This window comes from Aulonocara stuartgranti (assembly GCF_965226115.1).
Source record: "Aulonocara stuartgranti genome assembly, chromosome: 23".
In the NCBI taxonomy this organism is placed as follows: Eukaryota; Metazoa; Chordata; class Actinopteri; order Cichliformes; family Cichlidae; genus Aulonocara; species Aulonocara stuartgranti.
Genome location: NC_138958.1, coordinates 44,119,389 through 44,135,969, shown reverse-complemented (window position 1 = coordinate 44,135,969; position 16,581 = coordinate 44,119,389). Strand labels below are relative to the sequence as shown.

The following is a 16,581-nucleotide window of genomic DNA, read 5'->3' as shown; positions in this document are numbered from 1 at the left end:
CTGGGATTAATGTCCTTGAAGCCAGCAGTCTTTAATGTCCAGGTTCAGAACGGGCAGGTGAAAAACAGTCCTTTATGTCCTCTGATGTTCAATAAACTGTCCTGATTACTGAGGGAGCAGAGAAAGTGTCTCCATCACTCACCACAGCTGGATGCTCTGAAATCCTGGAATCCAGCTGTGGAGAGGAGCGCCGGCGGCGTGGACGCAGTTTAGTAATCAGGGAACGGGAGACAGGAGGGAAACAGCTGGGACCAATTACACACACGAGACAGGAAACAGTAACAAGGGACTGTCAAAGTAAAACAGGAAATATAACACAGAGTCCAAAGTAAGGAGACGTGGGACACAGTGAAGACACAGAAACAGAAACCAGAACTATAATCACAAAACAAACTCAGAAACATAAAGAGTGAATCAGCTGATTCAGTGTTTGTGACAAAAACATGGATCCTGGTTAATAACTTTTATTTGTTTGTTTCTGTATTATTTTGTGTATCGTTCTTATGAGCTGTTGTTTTGTCAGTGAAATATTATTTCATTGTTTTAAGCTTTTTGTTGACTTTGAAGTGCTTAAGTTGATATTTTTGAACATTTAATTTGTTCGATTATTGTCGAGTCGATAAAACTGTCAAACGCACAGCTGCTTCCAGCACGGCCGGAGGAGAGGTGGCCGAGCAGACGCACAACACACACAGCTCACAGGTTTGCATTTCTAGATATTGCAGATGTTGCAGAAATTGAGAGTAAAGAACTCAGAGATCCAGCGCTGTCTCCTGCCCCTTATTTATACACCACAACACAACGACAGGCGTAACTCACACAAACGGGTAACATGAGGCTCAGATGCTTTGGACATGTTCACATATACTGGACACAGAATGATGAAGATGGAGCTGCAGGAAGGAGGAAAAGAGGAAAAACACAGAAAAGATTCACAGATGTGGTGAAAAAGGACACGACAGCTTCTGTTTGTTAGTTTGGTTTTTCTTTATTTGGTAAAGATTCAGAAATAAAGAGAAGATCACATGTTTGAATATTATATTAACGTTCTGTAATTACAACAAGTTGTAAAATCTTTCCAGAGTGAGACAGAGACTGTGCAGAGACTGTAGAAGGACAGAGCAGCAGCAGAGCAGTCCAGATACACTGATGATCCTCTGTCAGATCCAGAGGGACACACAGGGCTGATGCTGGACTCTACATTGTGTCTGACAGTGGAGCTGTTCTCAGAGCAGTTCACTCTGCAGCACTGACAGTCATCTGCACTTCATTCCTCTGTCAGTCACTGCTGGATGAAGCTCTCCTCTCCACCTCCCAGTAACATGGCCCAGTCAGAGCGTCTCTACACACAAGCTGCTGCTGCTTCAACCTCTCTGGATCATCAGGACACAGCTGCTCCTCTCTCAGCACACACACCGTCCTGTTTACCATCATGGCCACCACCTGCAGAGAGAAGGAGGAAGAGCAGAGGAGATAAACGAGTGTTTCCAGAGACTCTTCATCAGCTGTCAGTCAGTGATGCAGCACATCCAGTATAAAGAGCAGCAGGGACGTCAGTGCTGGGACTGTACTAGGACTCATTGTTGCTTCACTTTTTCTAATCTTTGGATTTTTATTGAAGTTGCTGAAAATGTTTTTCCCTCCTAGTTTGAGTTTGGACTTTCATTCATTAGAAGAACCTTGGTGTGTCCACTCTGAGCTCTGTAGGAACCCCAACAACAAGCCCAACAATCCAGATGGACGGTTCCAGCTGTTAACTGGAGGAATTCCATCCAAACATCTGCTCTCACTAAATTCTTCCTCACCTACAGACTGTGTTCTTCACTGCTTTAAACTTGGAAATCAATGCAGTCATTGGTCTGCGTGCTGCTTTGTTCAGAGAGCTGATTGGCTGTTGACAGTGTTTGATCAGAGCGTGTCAGCCGTTACTATGGTGACCATAAAGGTGAGAAACAGGAAGTGTTTGTGTCCAATCCTGAAGCCTGTCACCGTTCTCCTCTCACAGCTTCACTGAGAAGCTGCAGCTTTACAGGAAACACTGGATCTTTGTTTCATACTGACTGTGTTTAGTACAATACTGCTGACAGCACCACCCACTCACTCCATCACTCTACTGACCTCAGAGTCTCCAGTCTGTAGTCTGGACTCTGCTGAAGATCAGACAGCTGCTTCACATCTGGATCCTGCAGCTTGTCGTTGTATCTCAGGTCCAGCTGTCTCAGATGGGAGGGGTTGGACTTCAGTGCTGCTGCCAGATAATCACAGCTGATCTCTGACAAACCACAGTCCTTCAATCTGTATAAAGAATGAAAGATGTAAGTTTATTAGACAAAGTGCTTGAAATCATTCAGTGTTTCATCATCTGTTCAGAGCTGAAGAAGCTTCAGAATGTAGAAGTTTAGAAAATGGAAACTCCAAACAGCTGAAGCCAACAGGAAGCAGCTTCAAACAAACACAACAAGAGAAAAAACTCTGAATGTTTCACATTAAAGTCGTACATGTCTCATAAAAACAGGACAAAGACTTGAAAAAGTCGTGTTTTTCCTTCCAGGAACCACATGGCTTCACTTTTAAAGGTGAAGTGTGAAAGAAATGGACATATTTGAAGTCCAACACCTTTTTCCAGTCACATTATTAAAGCAGACAAACTACAAGCTCATTTTCATTCCAACAAGTCATCTTCTGACCTGGACTAACAACACTGGTCTCTATGTGCAGCTGGCTGTGAGACCAGTGCTCAGGGAGCGTCTACAAAGTGCAACACTGAAAGAACATCACACACTCATTTGCTTCCAGCACTTTCACATAAACATCTACTGTCATTATTGTCACCAAACTCTGTGGATCCTTTATTGCAAATTCAAATGGGATCAAATGGTCAGACAAAAGAGGGTTATGAGGAAATATGATGAAATGTTGTGTATTAGCAGCAAGTTATTGAATCATTTTCCTCAGAAACCAAACAAAATGATTGACAAACATGTTTTTACAAACTCAGTGTTGGACTTGGATCAGCAGGATAAGCTGATGTTTAAAGGCATTTGAGTCTCGCTGTATGAGAGTCCAGTTCTTACTCAATATTCATGGATGATGTTCTTTCAGTGTTGCACTTTGTAGACGCTCCCTGAGCCTCACAGCCAGCTGCACATGGACCAGCTGACATTACCCAGCATTAGAGGCGGCTGTAAAAAATTCATGTTCCCATTTAAATGGTTTTAATTTGAATAAAACGATGTTGATTCATTCAATCCTGAATCGATGTTTAATATAAATGTATTTTGCCAGAATCTCAGGTTAAAGCTCACAAACTATTTCAACAAGCAGCAAACAGCTAAAACAGTAAATGAGAGCAGCTAAACACACAAAGATGGAAACACAGAGCGTGGATCGTTCACTCGACGGCACGTACACGGACACGCCGTCGGGGCTGAAAGTGGACAGCTCACAGATCCTGAAGCTGCAGGTTTCATCTGTCTCCAACCAAAACTGAGTGAAGCAGCAGCAAAAGAAGATCCAAACTCTGCTTCACGTTTGATCAATATGCTCATGAATTCTCTCTGACTTTGGCTGTTCCTGCCTGCACAGCTCTCTCTCTCTCAGTGTACTCCAAGAACAGCTTCAAACATCTGTTTCTGCATCATTCACTGTTTATTAGCCACCAGTCTGCTGTTGTGTTCAGTGCTGTCGGCCTCTGACAGTAAAGCCTCATTTCTGCTGTTCCATGGAAACTTTTTAAAATGATGACAGATTACAAACTCTCAGCTGTGTCTGTAATCAAACCTCTGTAACTTTGCTTCACTTCAGCAGCATCAGCTCATGTTCACATGTTGCTTCATGGTTTGCTTCAGTTTTTGATCGACTGCAGAATATTTTGAAGGTTATCTGCTATAAAAAGCCAGAAGAGGAAAATCTGCTTCATGTGTTTCTGTTTGATCCTCAGTGACTTTGACACAAAGGCCTCTGCTGTGATGATCACACCTCTGATCAAGTCTCACAGTGTCACAACTGATAAATGATCAGAGTTAGAATATTTCTGACTGTCTGCTGTGTGCCGTGACCTTTGACCTGCTAAAGACAGTCAGCTGTGGATTATTCATTGTTGTGTCTGATACTTAGAACTGTGAGGAAGAAGCTACACAGTTAATCAGGGTCCCCTCTCTCTGAATCAGGAAAGGTGGGCAGGCCGCGTGTGGGCCGCGGGCCATACGTTGAGTATCACTGTTTGAAATGTGAACATTGTTCTGCTGCAGTCAATGGACTAAACCAGAGAAGAAGAAAACAGACTTTACCATGAAGATCCTCAGTGTGGATCAGTATAATATCAGCCTGATGTCTGCAGTTTAGTGTCAGCACAACTTTCACATCATATTCATCTCAGCACAACTAAAACATGCTGACTGACCTCAGAGTTTCAAGTTTACATCCTGGACTCTCCAGGAAACCACACAGATGCTTCACTCCTGGATCCTGCAGGTTGTTCTTGGTTGAAGAAGAGGAGGAGTCATTACTCAGCTCCAGCTCTCTCAGATGGGAGGGGTTGGACTTCAGTGCTGCTGCCAGATAATCACAGCTGATCTCTGACAAACCACAGCTCTTCAATCTGTATAAAGAATGAAAGATGTAAGTTTATTAGACAAAGTGCTTGAAATCATTCAGTGTTTCATCATCTGTTCAGAGCTGAAGAAGGTTCAGAATGTAGAAGTTTAGAAAATGGAAACTCCAAACAGCTGAAGCCAACAGGAAGCAGCTTCAAACAAACACAACAAGAGAAAAAACTCTGAATGTTTCACATTAAAGTCGTACATGTCTCATAAAAACAGGACAAAGACTTGAAAAAGTCGTGTTTTTCCTTCCAGGAACCACATGGCTTCACTTTTAAAGGTGAAGTGTGACAGAAATGGACATATTTGAAGTCCAACACCTTTTTCCAGTCACATTATTAAAGCAGACAAACTACAAGCTCATTTTCATTCCAACAAGTCATCTTCTGACCTGGACTAACAACACTGGTCTCTATGTGCAGCTGGCTGTGAGACCAGTGCTCAGGGAGCGTCTACAAAGTGCAACACTGAAAGAACATCACACACTCATTTGCTTCCAGCACTTTCACACAAACATCTACTGTCATTATTGTCACCAAACTCTGTGGATCCTTTATTGCAAATTCAAATGGGATCAAATGGTCAGACAAAAGAGGCTTATGAGGAAATATGATGAAATGTTGTGTATTAGCAGCAAGTTATTGAATCTTTTTCCTCAAAAACCAAACAAAATGATTGACAAACATGTTTTTACAAACTCAGTGTTGGACTTGGATCAGCAGGATAAGCTGATGTTTAAAGGCATTTGAGTCTCGCTGTATGAGAGTCCAGTTCTTACTCAATATTTATGGATGATGTTCTTTCAGTGTTGCACTTTGTTTGGCACAAAATGAAATTATTTGGCCTCTCAGATGCTTTTAGAGATTCCCAAATGACTGATGATGACATCTCTGGGGTCTGATTGATAGAAAAAAAATGTCTTTGAGACCTTTTGTAACTGACAAACTCTTCATCTGCTAACAACACTGAGTTGAATCTCCATGGCTGATAGTTGGAGCAGGCATCAGGAATACACATTGAAAAAACAAGAGGAGAAATCACCAGAGTCTTATAATCACATTCTGTAACTAAAGGGAGACGTTTTTCTATACAAATATATGTTTTATGGACATTAGAAAAAAAAGAGTATTGACGTGAAGCAGGATTATGAAATCTCCATACATCAGCCAGCCCATAATTATCAAGAAAGCTCTGAATGACGCATGCTGACTTTGGACTAAGTGTACTTTTGTGTGAACTGTGGTCCATAGCAGATAATGAGCAGTTTAGGTCTCCCTCAAAGATGATATTGTGTGATGACATATTGGGGAGCCGCGCAAAGACATTAGTGAAAAATCTGTGATCGTCCCAATTAGAGGCGTAGATATTTGCTAAGATCAAATGAAAACCATAAACTACGTTTTCTGCACTTAAAATCCTGTAATTTTCTCATAAATCGACAGTGCGGCTTATGGATGAATTCTGGTTGTGCTTACTGACCTCGAACCGATTTTATGTGCTACACGGCGCTCAGAAACCTTTCAAAAGATGTTTTGGTACGACTTTGCTCAGCTACGAGGCCGCACCGCTTGATGGATTGTTGGAGCATTACAGCTACGAGGAGCCTCGCGGAGTGATACGTACTCTGCTTCAACGTAATATTACTGTATTGAGTGTGTATAAGGACCATAAATGGCACCTGTAAGAGACACGGTTACAAAGAGGATTTCAAACTCCAGGCTGTCAGTCACGCAGTAGAACCTGGGAACAGAGCAGCTGCTTGTTATTATGCTCAGCGTCTGTTTACATTTTGACTGCACGATTGTGAGCTTTTTGTTATGCACAAACACAACATTGTTTTCTTTTATTTATGGAGCATTATTATTTAATAAATGCTGATCATTTATTCCTGAGTAACTGTTTCATGTACATCTACGCTGTATGTTAATAAATGTGCCTGTGTGAGATTTGGGACACAGCTTTGACTAAGAACTCTCTTTTTGTTCGTACTTTCTGGCTTTAAAAATATCGAGATATATATCGTATATCGCCATCCAGCTAAAGAATATCGAGATATGAACTTTGGGTCATATCGCCCAGTCGTAATATTGCAATAGGTTGTCCGTTAAACTCAAGCGGGGCTTGGGCCCTGGCACGGCGTAGCCACACAATCCTGGTAGTAGTGACGCTCGGCTATGACGGCGTGCGGGTTACCAGCTGGCTTTCTCAGGATAGGGCTCCTGTGTGAGCGGTCGACAATAACGTCTTTATCCATACCCAGCACTTCACGTAGTAGCACGGATACGGCCGTGGAGGAGCTCGAGTCCAGGCCCTCTGGGATCCCTATGATGTGGATGTTAGCTCTCCGCTTCCTGCCTTCATCACATTTATCCTTCAGGTCAGACAGCTCCTCCTTCATACTCTCTACTGTAGACTGCAGGGTGGTCACCTCATCGCTCCACATTGACAGCCCATCCTCAGCTTCTTTCACTGTAACCTTTACTCCATCAACTTCGCCGCACGTCGCCGCCATGCTGTTAGCGATCTCATTTCTCAGTCCTTGCACGTCAGCCCTTATATTGTCAAAATCTTCTTTCAATGAATTTCTGACTTCTTCTTTTAACAGCGTACTAATGTCCTCTTTAATGGATTGAAGAAGCTCCAGTTTTAGAGCAGTAGGATCCACATCACGCGCGTCTGTTGAGTCTGCTCTTCAGCGGCCGTAGAGCTGGACGCTGCCCTTTGGCCATCATCGATACTCTCGCCCGAGATCGCACCGGGGCTAAAATATTCACCTGCTCAGCTGTTTTTGATCAGTTTGAGCCTGTGTGGTTTGATCAGGTGGAGGAACGATGTGATGCTATAAAGACATCATCTTGTCCAAATGAAGTTGTTCCAACACGTGTTTAAAAAGATTTTAAAGGTTGTTGGTTCCGACATCTTAGCGATTTTTAACAGCAGTCTTAGTTCAGGTGTTGTACAGCCTGTTTTAAACATGCTGTTGTACAGCCTGTACTAAAAACCTGATCTGGATCCTCTGTCCGCTCAAACTTCAGGCCTATTTCAAAGCTTCCCTTCCTGTCGAAGATTTTGTAAAAGATTATATTTGTTCAGCTGCAATCTGTTGTAAAGGTTTCAGTCTGGTTTTAAAGCTCTTCACAGCACTGAAACTGCACTTTGGAAAGTTCTTAATGATCTTTTATCAGCCACTGATCAGGAGACTCCGCTGTGCTTTTGGATCTGACCGCTGCCTTGACCACAGCATCTTGACCTCACCATTGGAGCATGGCGGCATCAAGGGCGCTCTATTAGACTGGTTCAGCTCTTTTATTAAATCGCATTATTACATTTGGGGCTTATATTTGACGGCAATTTGAAAAACAGCTGAGCTCAGTTGTACAGCGGTCTTTCTTCAAACTGAGGCTTTTATCTAAGGTGAGATCATTTCTATCTTTTAAAAACCTTGAACGGGCGATCCACGTTTTCATGACGTCCCAGCTGGATTATTGTAACTCCTTATATGTTGGAGTTAGTGGGACCTGCCTGGCAAGACTGCAGCTGGTCCAGAAAGCTGCAGCTCGTCTTCTGACACAAGCTCAAAGACATTTATCGTCCCAACAACCACATATACGCTGGTCCCTCGCTGTAACACAGTTCACCTTTGGCGGCCTCGCTGTTTCGCTGATCTTTTTTGTGCAATTTTGCATGCTTTTGTTTTGTACAGCGCGTTGTGCTCTGCGTCCTGATTGGCTGTAGACCATTGTCAGTCAATCTCGTGCCGTGTCTCCTGTACAGTACAGAATGTGTTCAAATTTACAGCAGTGTGACTCTGCAGTGCTGCACTGTATGTTTGTACGTTTTGTCCCAACAAACAACAATGATGACGAGACGTTTTGCACCTGTGGTAGCAGCCAAAGGCAGAGGAAGATGCTGACCATCATAGTTTCAACAAGGAGGCAAAAAGGTTGTAACTGTCCACAACAAGAACATCGTAAGGATGGAGTCAGCTTTGGCTTTGTGGCTCAGTGACCGCAGGAAAAAGAACATCGTGCTGGACACCAACATTATCTGCAGAAAAACTCAAAAGCTTTATGAAACTTTACCTGACAGCGAGGAGCCCAGGCCATGGACGAGTGCTCCTCACACAGAAGCTCATTTAATGCCAGCAAAGGCTGATTTGACACGTTTCAGAAACACTTTGCTTTCACTCTTTAATAATGAACTTATTTTTCTATGAAGGTTTGAACTTTGTTTAAACAAGAGAGAAAAGTGTGAAAATGTTCATGCCTGTCTGAGAAAAGTGTAGAAAGTGTGCAGTGAGGGTTTAACTGCCTTAAAACTTCTATAATACTTGTAAAACATAAAGCTGCTACTTCATTCTGAGACTTATTTTTAGAACGTAACTCGATAAACGAGCGACCGCAGTACTGTATTGTGTTTATTTTGAAAACTCTAAACAGGATCTTCAGATTTATTTTGAAAACTCTCAACAGGATCTTCAGATTTATTTTGAAAGGTTTATCTGGAAAACACAAACACATAAGCAGGAAACAAAGAGCGTGATATGAAACGATAGACGTTTTCATATGGTCATCATATATACATCGTTCTATCGAACAGCCCCAGCTCCTGCTGTCAGTCTCTGTAAATCTGCTCTGAAAACACATTTGTATTCACTGGCTTTTAATACAGCATGAGAGTTATTTGATATTTGATGTGTGATATTAATATTAGGAGTTATTTTAATCGTTATTTTGGATTCTTGTACAGCACTGTGGTCAACGCTGCTGCTGTAATTAATGTGCTATAAACACATAAACAATCTGCAGTTAAACATCCAAAACTAAAGATGTGATCGCTGCCTTTAGAAAATGTGCTGATGCACAAGATATCAGCTCCATTAAGGTGGAATGTGGCCGTGTTAGAAACATGTTGGAAGAAGTTTGAAGCTGAAACTGTGAAGCTGAGAGTGAAAGAGCTCCAGCGTCTGTCACAGGAAACTTTCTTATTTCCACACTGATGAAAGCATCAAGCTTTGATTTCCTGCTGCTTTTATTGAGTCACACTGTGAAACTGAGCCACAGCTGAACCAGCATCCCTGTACAGCAGACACTTACAGCGCTTGGCTGCTTCCATTGGACCCTCTGCACAGAGCTTCAGTTTCCTCTTCTGGTCCCAAAGTGCAGAACAACAAGGTTTCAAACAGCTTCGTTCCAGCAGCATCAGCCACAGACATGCAGAGAGAATCCTTTGGTTGTGTTGTGTGTTTGCATATCTGCTGTCTGTGTTGCTTTGTGAGGATGGATCATCTCCTGCAGCTCCAGATAAACAAGCTGGACCTGAACCTGGTAGCTTCACTTAGAAGACACTTGTGACGGGAACGTGTGAGAAGTTTTGTGCAGACAAGTTTGGATTTAGAGTGTGGGACGAGCTCTCCACAGTCTTTGTGGAGATCCACATTCTGCATACTGCCTGTGAGAAGCTGCAGACATTTGTCCTCCAAATCCACTGAGCAGCTGCTCGTGGTGGTATTAGCTTCATGTGTGCGTGTTAGCATGAAGCCTCGGTCACACTCTGCTGTGGACATGGTCACGGACAGCTGGACGCCTGATGGACGAGTCGTCCTTCCTGTTAAACTTCTTTGAGCATGAGAAGAGCATGAGAAGCTCAGTGGACACTGTTCAGTGTTTTAACTCTCGCTTTCTGATGGGTTTAGATTTTATTATTGTCATTTGTATTAGGAAATATTTAACCATATATTCTTAGAGGTGTATAATCAATTGTGTAGTGATAGGATGTGTGATCTTTAGCAGGCTGCAGGGGCTTGGTGTGTATTCCACACTAGAATGCACACCCACATCCTGGGAGCACGAGAGAGGTCGTACCTTCTCTTATTGTTTTATGGCAGGATTAACGTAGCTACGTCTGTTCTAGTCTAAGTGCTTTTTGTTTAGATGAACTGCTGGACTTCCTCACCATGTTATCTAGGGTGAACCATCTAGGGTGAAGGGGGGTCTACCCTCTTCCTGACCAAGGATGTTATATGACCCTTTGATCAGCAGTACCACACACACACACACACACACACACACACACACACACACAGTATTCTTTGTTCACATGTATACCTATGTGAGATGCTATATGTTAATGACCCTATGCATATTCATGTAACCACAATAAAAGGAGTGCTATGGGGAGCCTGGCTGAGAGTCTGATGGTGGTCAAGTGGTGGAACGACGCTTGGCTCCAGCCAGGTCTCCCTCATGCATGAGTAAACCAGAGAACTTTGGTGCCTTGTGTCTTGCTTTTTGCTGCGTAGCAGATTGTCCTTAACGTTCCAGTGGATAGGTTCAAACTACAAACCTATCACTTTCACTTCAGCTTCACCAACAACAGCACAAGCAGAGCAGCCCACTGCCTGCATGGCTGGGACAGCGCCCTCTGGTGACTGTAAACCACTACAACATGTAGACGGCCGTCTGCAGGCTGGATGTAGCACCACCGCAGAGACGTGCTGCAGCTCTGTTTAGTTACCCAGCTGACAGCAGAGGCTGTAGTTTACTGTTACCAACATGGAAAACTGAAGCTTCACCAGCTGGAGCTACAGAGCTGGAGAACAAAGGAGACTGAGAGGCCAGAATGATGTGGGAGGAAACATCAAGAGCCTGTTTGAAAGGAGACACATGTGGATGCTGTGCCAGTCTGTGGTCTGTCAGAAGTCAGCTGAGTCACACTGCAAGAAGCTGCAGAATCTCAGAGGAGGAGATTTGGAAGTGTTTGTGGGACAAACTGGACTCAAAGAAAGAAGATGTTTGTGAAGTCTTTGGTGGAGGTGAGCAGTGTGAAGCAGAACACATGCAGATGAATCAGGAGGTCAGCATCAGTGTCTCCTTGTGGTGGACGGTAAAAGAATCAGAGCCAACGCTCCCGTCCACCCTCGGCATGAAGCAGTGCTGTTTCTGAAACAGGAGGACAAGTCCAGAGAAGACAGAGGATGCAAAGATGAGGGTGGGACAGGACAGCAGGACTTCCTTCAGACCTGCAGCTCCATCACACTGCTGTAGCTCCTCTTCATCACACATGTACCTGCAGCCTGTCTTCGAGTCCAGGAGTCACCTCCACACAGTGTAGAAGCCTCCTGTGCAGACCATGGAGTCCAGCCTCTGTCAGGGAAGTCGGCACTAAAGCCTGAAAGACTTCAATCTGTCTTTGCTCCACCCGAGAAAGACCAGCACCGTACTTGTTGTGCATTCAAGGAGGGAACATCAGCGCTGCATCGTGGGAACAACACCGCAGGAACAAAGACACAGCACGGCCGATGAAGGACGAGGACAAAGGAAAGGTGAGTGAGAAGACCCTGGTGGTGTGGACGGACCTGCAGGGGCTCCAAGACTGAGGAGCAGAGACGTCCATGTACCAGCTGAGGATGCTGCAGTGATCCAGGGAGCTCGGTCCAATCTGAGGCCGTGTGAACTACGTGGACCACAGTTTCTTCACAGACTTCAGCCACGTGAACATCTGGAGATCCAACAGTGTACGAGCTGTGAGCCATCAGCTGTTTCTCTCATCAGCTGCTGTAATGAGAGCTGCTGGAATCATCTCGAGCAGCAGGAAATCACTGATGTTGTTTCTAAACAAAGATATGGGACTGAGCTCCTTCTACTTTCATCCAGATAGAAACTGCTACAGTCTGCTGATTATTGCTTTGCCTCCATCACACGAGCTCTTTATCCTGTTCTTCACTCTCATTGGTTCTTTGTCTGCTTGTTTTTACAACAGTAGTCTTCTGATTGGTCAAAGACAATCAGCTGTGACTAAATGTAGCTCCTACAGCAGTGATGGGAATAACTACTGAAGCTAATCCAGTATCAAAGCTCAGGAATCAGCAGCTCCCACCTCGTTTTCTTTCAACAACTATTTTTAGCTGCTGTGTTTTTGTGTTTCTGCAGACCTCAGACATCCTGCTGCTCTGGACAGCTTTTTCATTCTTTTTTATCATTCTTTTGCTTTTCTTTTATTATTATGTTATATGTATTAATATGTGAAACACTTATTCTTTGTGTTTTTGCTTTGCTCCTGTCAAACTGCTTTAATAAAATCTGCTGCAGTCTAAACTGTGGACGTTCCCTTTTTAACCCTTTGTGAAACAATAAAGGTTTAAATCTGAGTATTCATCTATGTTAGTGTTTAATGGGTCTAATAGGTTGCTTTGGCCTTTCCCAGTAATATCTTCCCTTGCAGTCTGTGGTCCAGGCTTCTAAAACCATCCCAGGTTAACAAGAACTACAATCTAGAGGAGAGCTGCCATAACAGGTGTGACTGATGAGATCTGACCTGCAAGGTTACTCAGGTTTGTTTGTATCAGGACAAGCAGGGAAGCCGCCTGGACGTCAAAGTAGTTAGAGCTGGGCGAGTGTCCTCACCCACATCGGCTTCACAACTCTGCATCACCTACTGAGTAAGACTCAGAGCATCAGAGATTAGAAGGTCTACAAAGAGCTGAACCAGACTTCCTGTATAAAGGTTTTAGTTCCACAGATCGACAGTGTCAGCACAACTAAAACGTGGAGACTGACCTCAGAGTTTCAATTTGATGTTGTGGATTCTCCAGAAGAACACACAGCTGCTTCACTCCTGAATCCTGCAGCTTGTGGTAGCTCAGGTCCACCTCTCTGGGATACGAAGGGTTGAGCTTCAGCACTGCTTCCAGATAATCACAGCTGATCTCTGACAAATCACAGCGCTCCAATCTGTATAAAGAATGAAAGATGTAAGTTTATTAGACAAAGTGCTTGAAATCATTCAGTGTTTCATCATCTGTTCAGAGCTGAAGAAGGTTCAGAATGTAGAAGTTTAGAAAATGGAAACTCCAAACAGCTGAAGCCAACAGGAAGCAGCTTCAAACAAACACAACAAGAGAAAAAACTCTGAATGTTTCACATTAAAGTCGTACATTTCTAACAAGAGTGTTTTAAAGACAGAGTCACTGATGATCATCTTCTGCCCAGTAAAACTTTGGGTTTCCTCATGTGAGTGTTAATGATGCACAAAGACTGTGAGTGCAAAGAGGGAGCGAGGAGGATGACAGAGAGATGGTACAGGAGCATCAAGAACCCGGCGAGGAAATGAGCAGAAGGACTTTGGAGCCTGTTGGATTGAAGCTTTCACAGAGACGTGTTTGACTGGACACCACCAGGACAGACTTTTAATCCCAGGATTTGGATGAGCTTTCTGTCTTTATGGTCACAAATGATGCTGTAACTCTGTGAATGTCCTGGAACTGTCAGCAGTGTGGTTACGTCCTTTTGACCTGAGTTTCCACAGCTCTTATAACAGCAGTGTACATTCAGACTGAGACACGCTTCAGTCTGTATGGACCTGTTTCTGTAGCTGCCACCATCATTCTACGGTCGTGTCCAAATTCATGGGCTGCATCCTCCCGAGGACCCGGCCTTTGCGGTCTACGTGGGCTGGGTCCTCAGAAGGTCGGGTAGGCTGGAAATAAACGGCTGGGGAAATTGGACGGTCTAGCCTTCTGATTAGCGTCACCGCTGTCTCGGTGGAGTTTAATAAACTCAGCCGTCTGCTCCTTGCTATCTAAAATATAACAGGACACTGGCGTAAATTCTCGACCGTCTCATACTTCTGTTTAATCAGTTTTCTGTTTGACGTTTAGTCAGCTCTGTAAAGACCAAGGAGGAACCCACCTGGGGGATTAATAAAGTTTTATTTTATCTAATCTAATAACTTTAATCTCAGCCAAACCGATTTACTCACGAACAAACAAAACACTGAAAAAAGCCCAACAATAACATTTTGAGGTTGTCTAAGTGACTTATATATCACGTTTAACCTGAGTAGCGAAAGTCGGCGGTGATCTGAAAATGATGTGCCGGGAGTTGTGCCGTTCTCGGCGGCTTCAGTGACCCTCGAGCTACCGGCGAGCTATCGAGCTGGTGGGTAGCAGACGTCTCCGAAAACGTCGAAGCACTTTTGCAAATATGCGGTATCTTGATAAACCGAGCAGATATTTGATGTTTACACAGCTACTTTCTCGCCTGAAAATATGTTAAAAGTTTATTTTGTGACCGAAAAAGATTAGTATGAGTAATTTTAAAACTTAGTAGCGGCCGCCATTGTTGGAAACTGGAGTTTGGCTGGGCCGCGCTATGAATTCTGGGATATGGTAGGCCACGAAGGACACACCCGACCCATCCTTCAAATTCGGGGAAAAGGAGGACGCATTTGTTGGCTGCATTCGGAGGAGTCTACGAATTTGGACAGCCTTCGACGTGTCGCTGTGACGTAATCGGTCTACAAATGCGGCCTCAGGAGGATGCAGCCCATGAATTTGGACACGACCTACATGTTTGTACATCAGCTTATCAAATACTGTCTGCTGTCTTCATTTATTACTCTTCACCTGCTTCACTGTCACTGTGTGGGCGGAGCAGCCTGAGCCCCGCCCACACAGACACAGCTCCTCTCTGGAGCAAAACTTCTGCTTCATCTCCGCCTCTTTTCTTCATCCTCCACCTCTCTTTTCTCTTATTCGGTGTTCTGCAGCCACAGAGCCTCACAGCCATTAGCACGCCCATACCTGAGCAGCTAGCATTACCCAGCATGCCGTGCAGCAGTGTCAGTTTGTAAATGTGCAAGAATTCCTGCTCCAAACTGTTTCACAGAGTGCTGTGTGCCGTGACCTTTGACCTGCTAAAGACAGTCAGCTGTGGATTATTCATTGTTGTGTCTGATACTTAGAACTGTGAGGAAGAAGCTACACAGTTAATCAGGGTCCCCTCTCTCTGAATCAGGAAAGGTGGGCAGGCCGCGTGTGGGCCGCGGGCCATACGTTGAGTATCACTGTTTGAAATGTGAACATTGTTCTGCTGCAGTCAATGGACTAAACCAGAGAAGAAGAAAACAGACTTTACCATGAAGATCCTCAGTGTGGATCAGTATAATATCAGCCTGATGTCTGCAGTTTAGTGTCAGCACAACTAAAACATGCTGACTGACCTCAGAGTTTCAAATCGACATCGTGGATTCTCCCGAAAACCACACAGATGCTTCACTCCTGAACCCTTCAGGTTGCTGTAGGTTCCACTCAGGTCCACCTCTGTGGGATACGAGGGGTTGGACTTCAGTGCTGCTGCCAGATAATCAAGGCCAATATCTGACAAACCACAGACACTGTATAAAGAATGAAAGATGTAAGTTTATTAGACAAAGTGCTTGAAATCATTCAGTGTTTCATCATCTGTTCAGAGCTGAAGAAGGTTCAGAATGTAGAAGTTTAGAAAATGGAAACTCCAAACAGCTGAAGCCAACAGGAAGCAGCTTCAAACAAACACAACAAGAGAAAAAACTCTGAATGTTTCACATTAAAGTCGTACATTTCTCATAAAAACAGGACAAAGACTTGAAAAAGTCGTGTTTTTCCTTCCAGGAACCACATGGCTTCACTTTTAAAGGTGAAGTGTGAAAGAAATGGACATATTTGAAGTCCAACACCTTTTTCCAGTCACATTATTAAAGCAGACAAACTACAAGCTCATTTTCATTCCAACAAGTCATCTTCTGACCTGGACTAACAACACTGGTCTCTATGTGCAGCTGGCTGTGAGACCAGTGCTCAGGGAGCGTCTACAAAGTGCAACACTGAAAGAACATACACACTCATTTGCTTCCAGCACTTTCACACAAACATCTACTGTCATTATTGTCACCAAACTCTGTGGATCCTTTATTGCAAATTCAAATGGGATCAAATGGTCAGACAAAAGAGGGTTATGAGGAAATATGATGAAATGTTGTGTATTAGCAGCAAGTTATTGAATCATTTTCCTCAGAAACCAAACAAAATGATTGACAAACATGTTTTTACAAACTCAGTGTTGGACTTGGATCAGCAGGATAAGCTGATGTTTAAAGGCATTTGAGTCTCGCTGTATGAGAGTCCAGTTATTACTCAATATTTATGGATGATGTTCTTTCA

At 43.7% G+C, this 16,581-nt stretch overlaps 2 protein-coding genes and 1 long non-coding RNA gene across 3 annotated transcripts in view; all 3 read right to left on the bottom strand.

Annotated features, from left to right (window-relative positions):
• LOC309701483 (NACHT, LRR and PYD domains-containing protein 12-like) overlaps window positions 1–16,581 on the bottom strand; it is a 442,279-nt gene that overhangs the window by 85,099 nt on the left and 340,599 nt on the right. The gene's annotated exons all lie outside the window — the stretch shown is intronic.
• On the bottom strand, window positions 964–4,483 carry LOC309701603. The gene is made up of 3 exons (XR_014275162.1): window positions 4,403–4,483; window positions 2,119–2,295; window positions 964–1,443 (listed from the first exon to the last, which is right to left on the bottom strand). It is a non-coding gene; the product is annotated as an uncharacterized lncRNA (long non-coding RNA).
• LOC309700191 (ribonuclease inhibitor-like) lies at window positions 13,141–15,781 on the bottom strand (the record flags this gene model as incomplete). The annotated part of the gene is made up of 2 exons (XM_082523639.1): window positions 13,141–13,333; window positions 15,603–15,781. Coding segments are annotated over 2 exons (372 nt in total), but the record flags the coding sequence as incomplete, so codon positions are not given.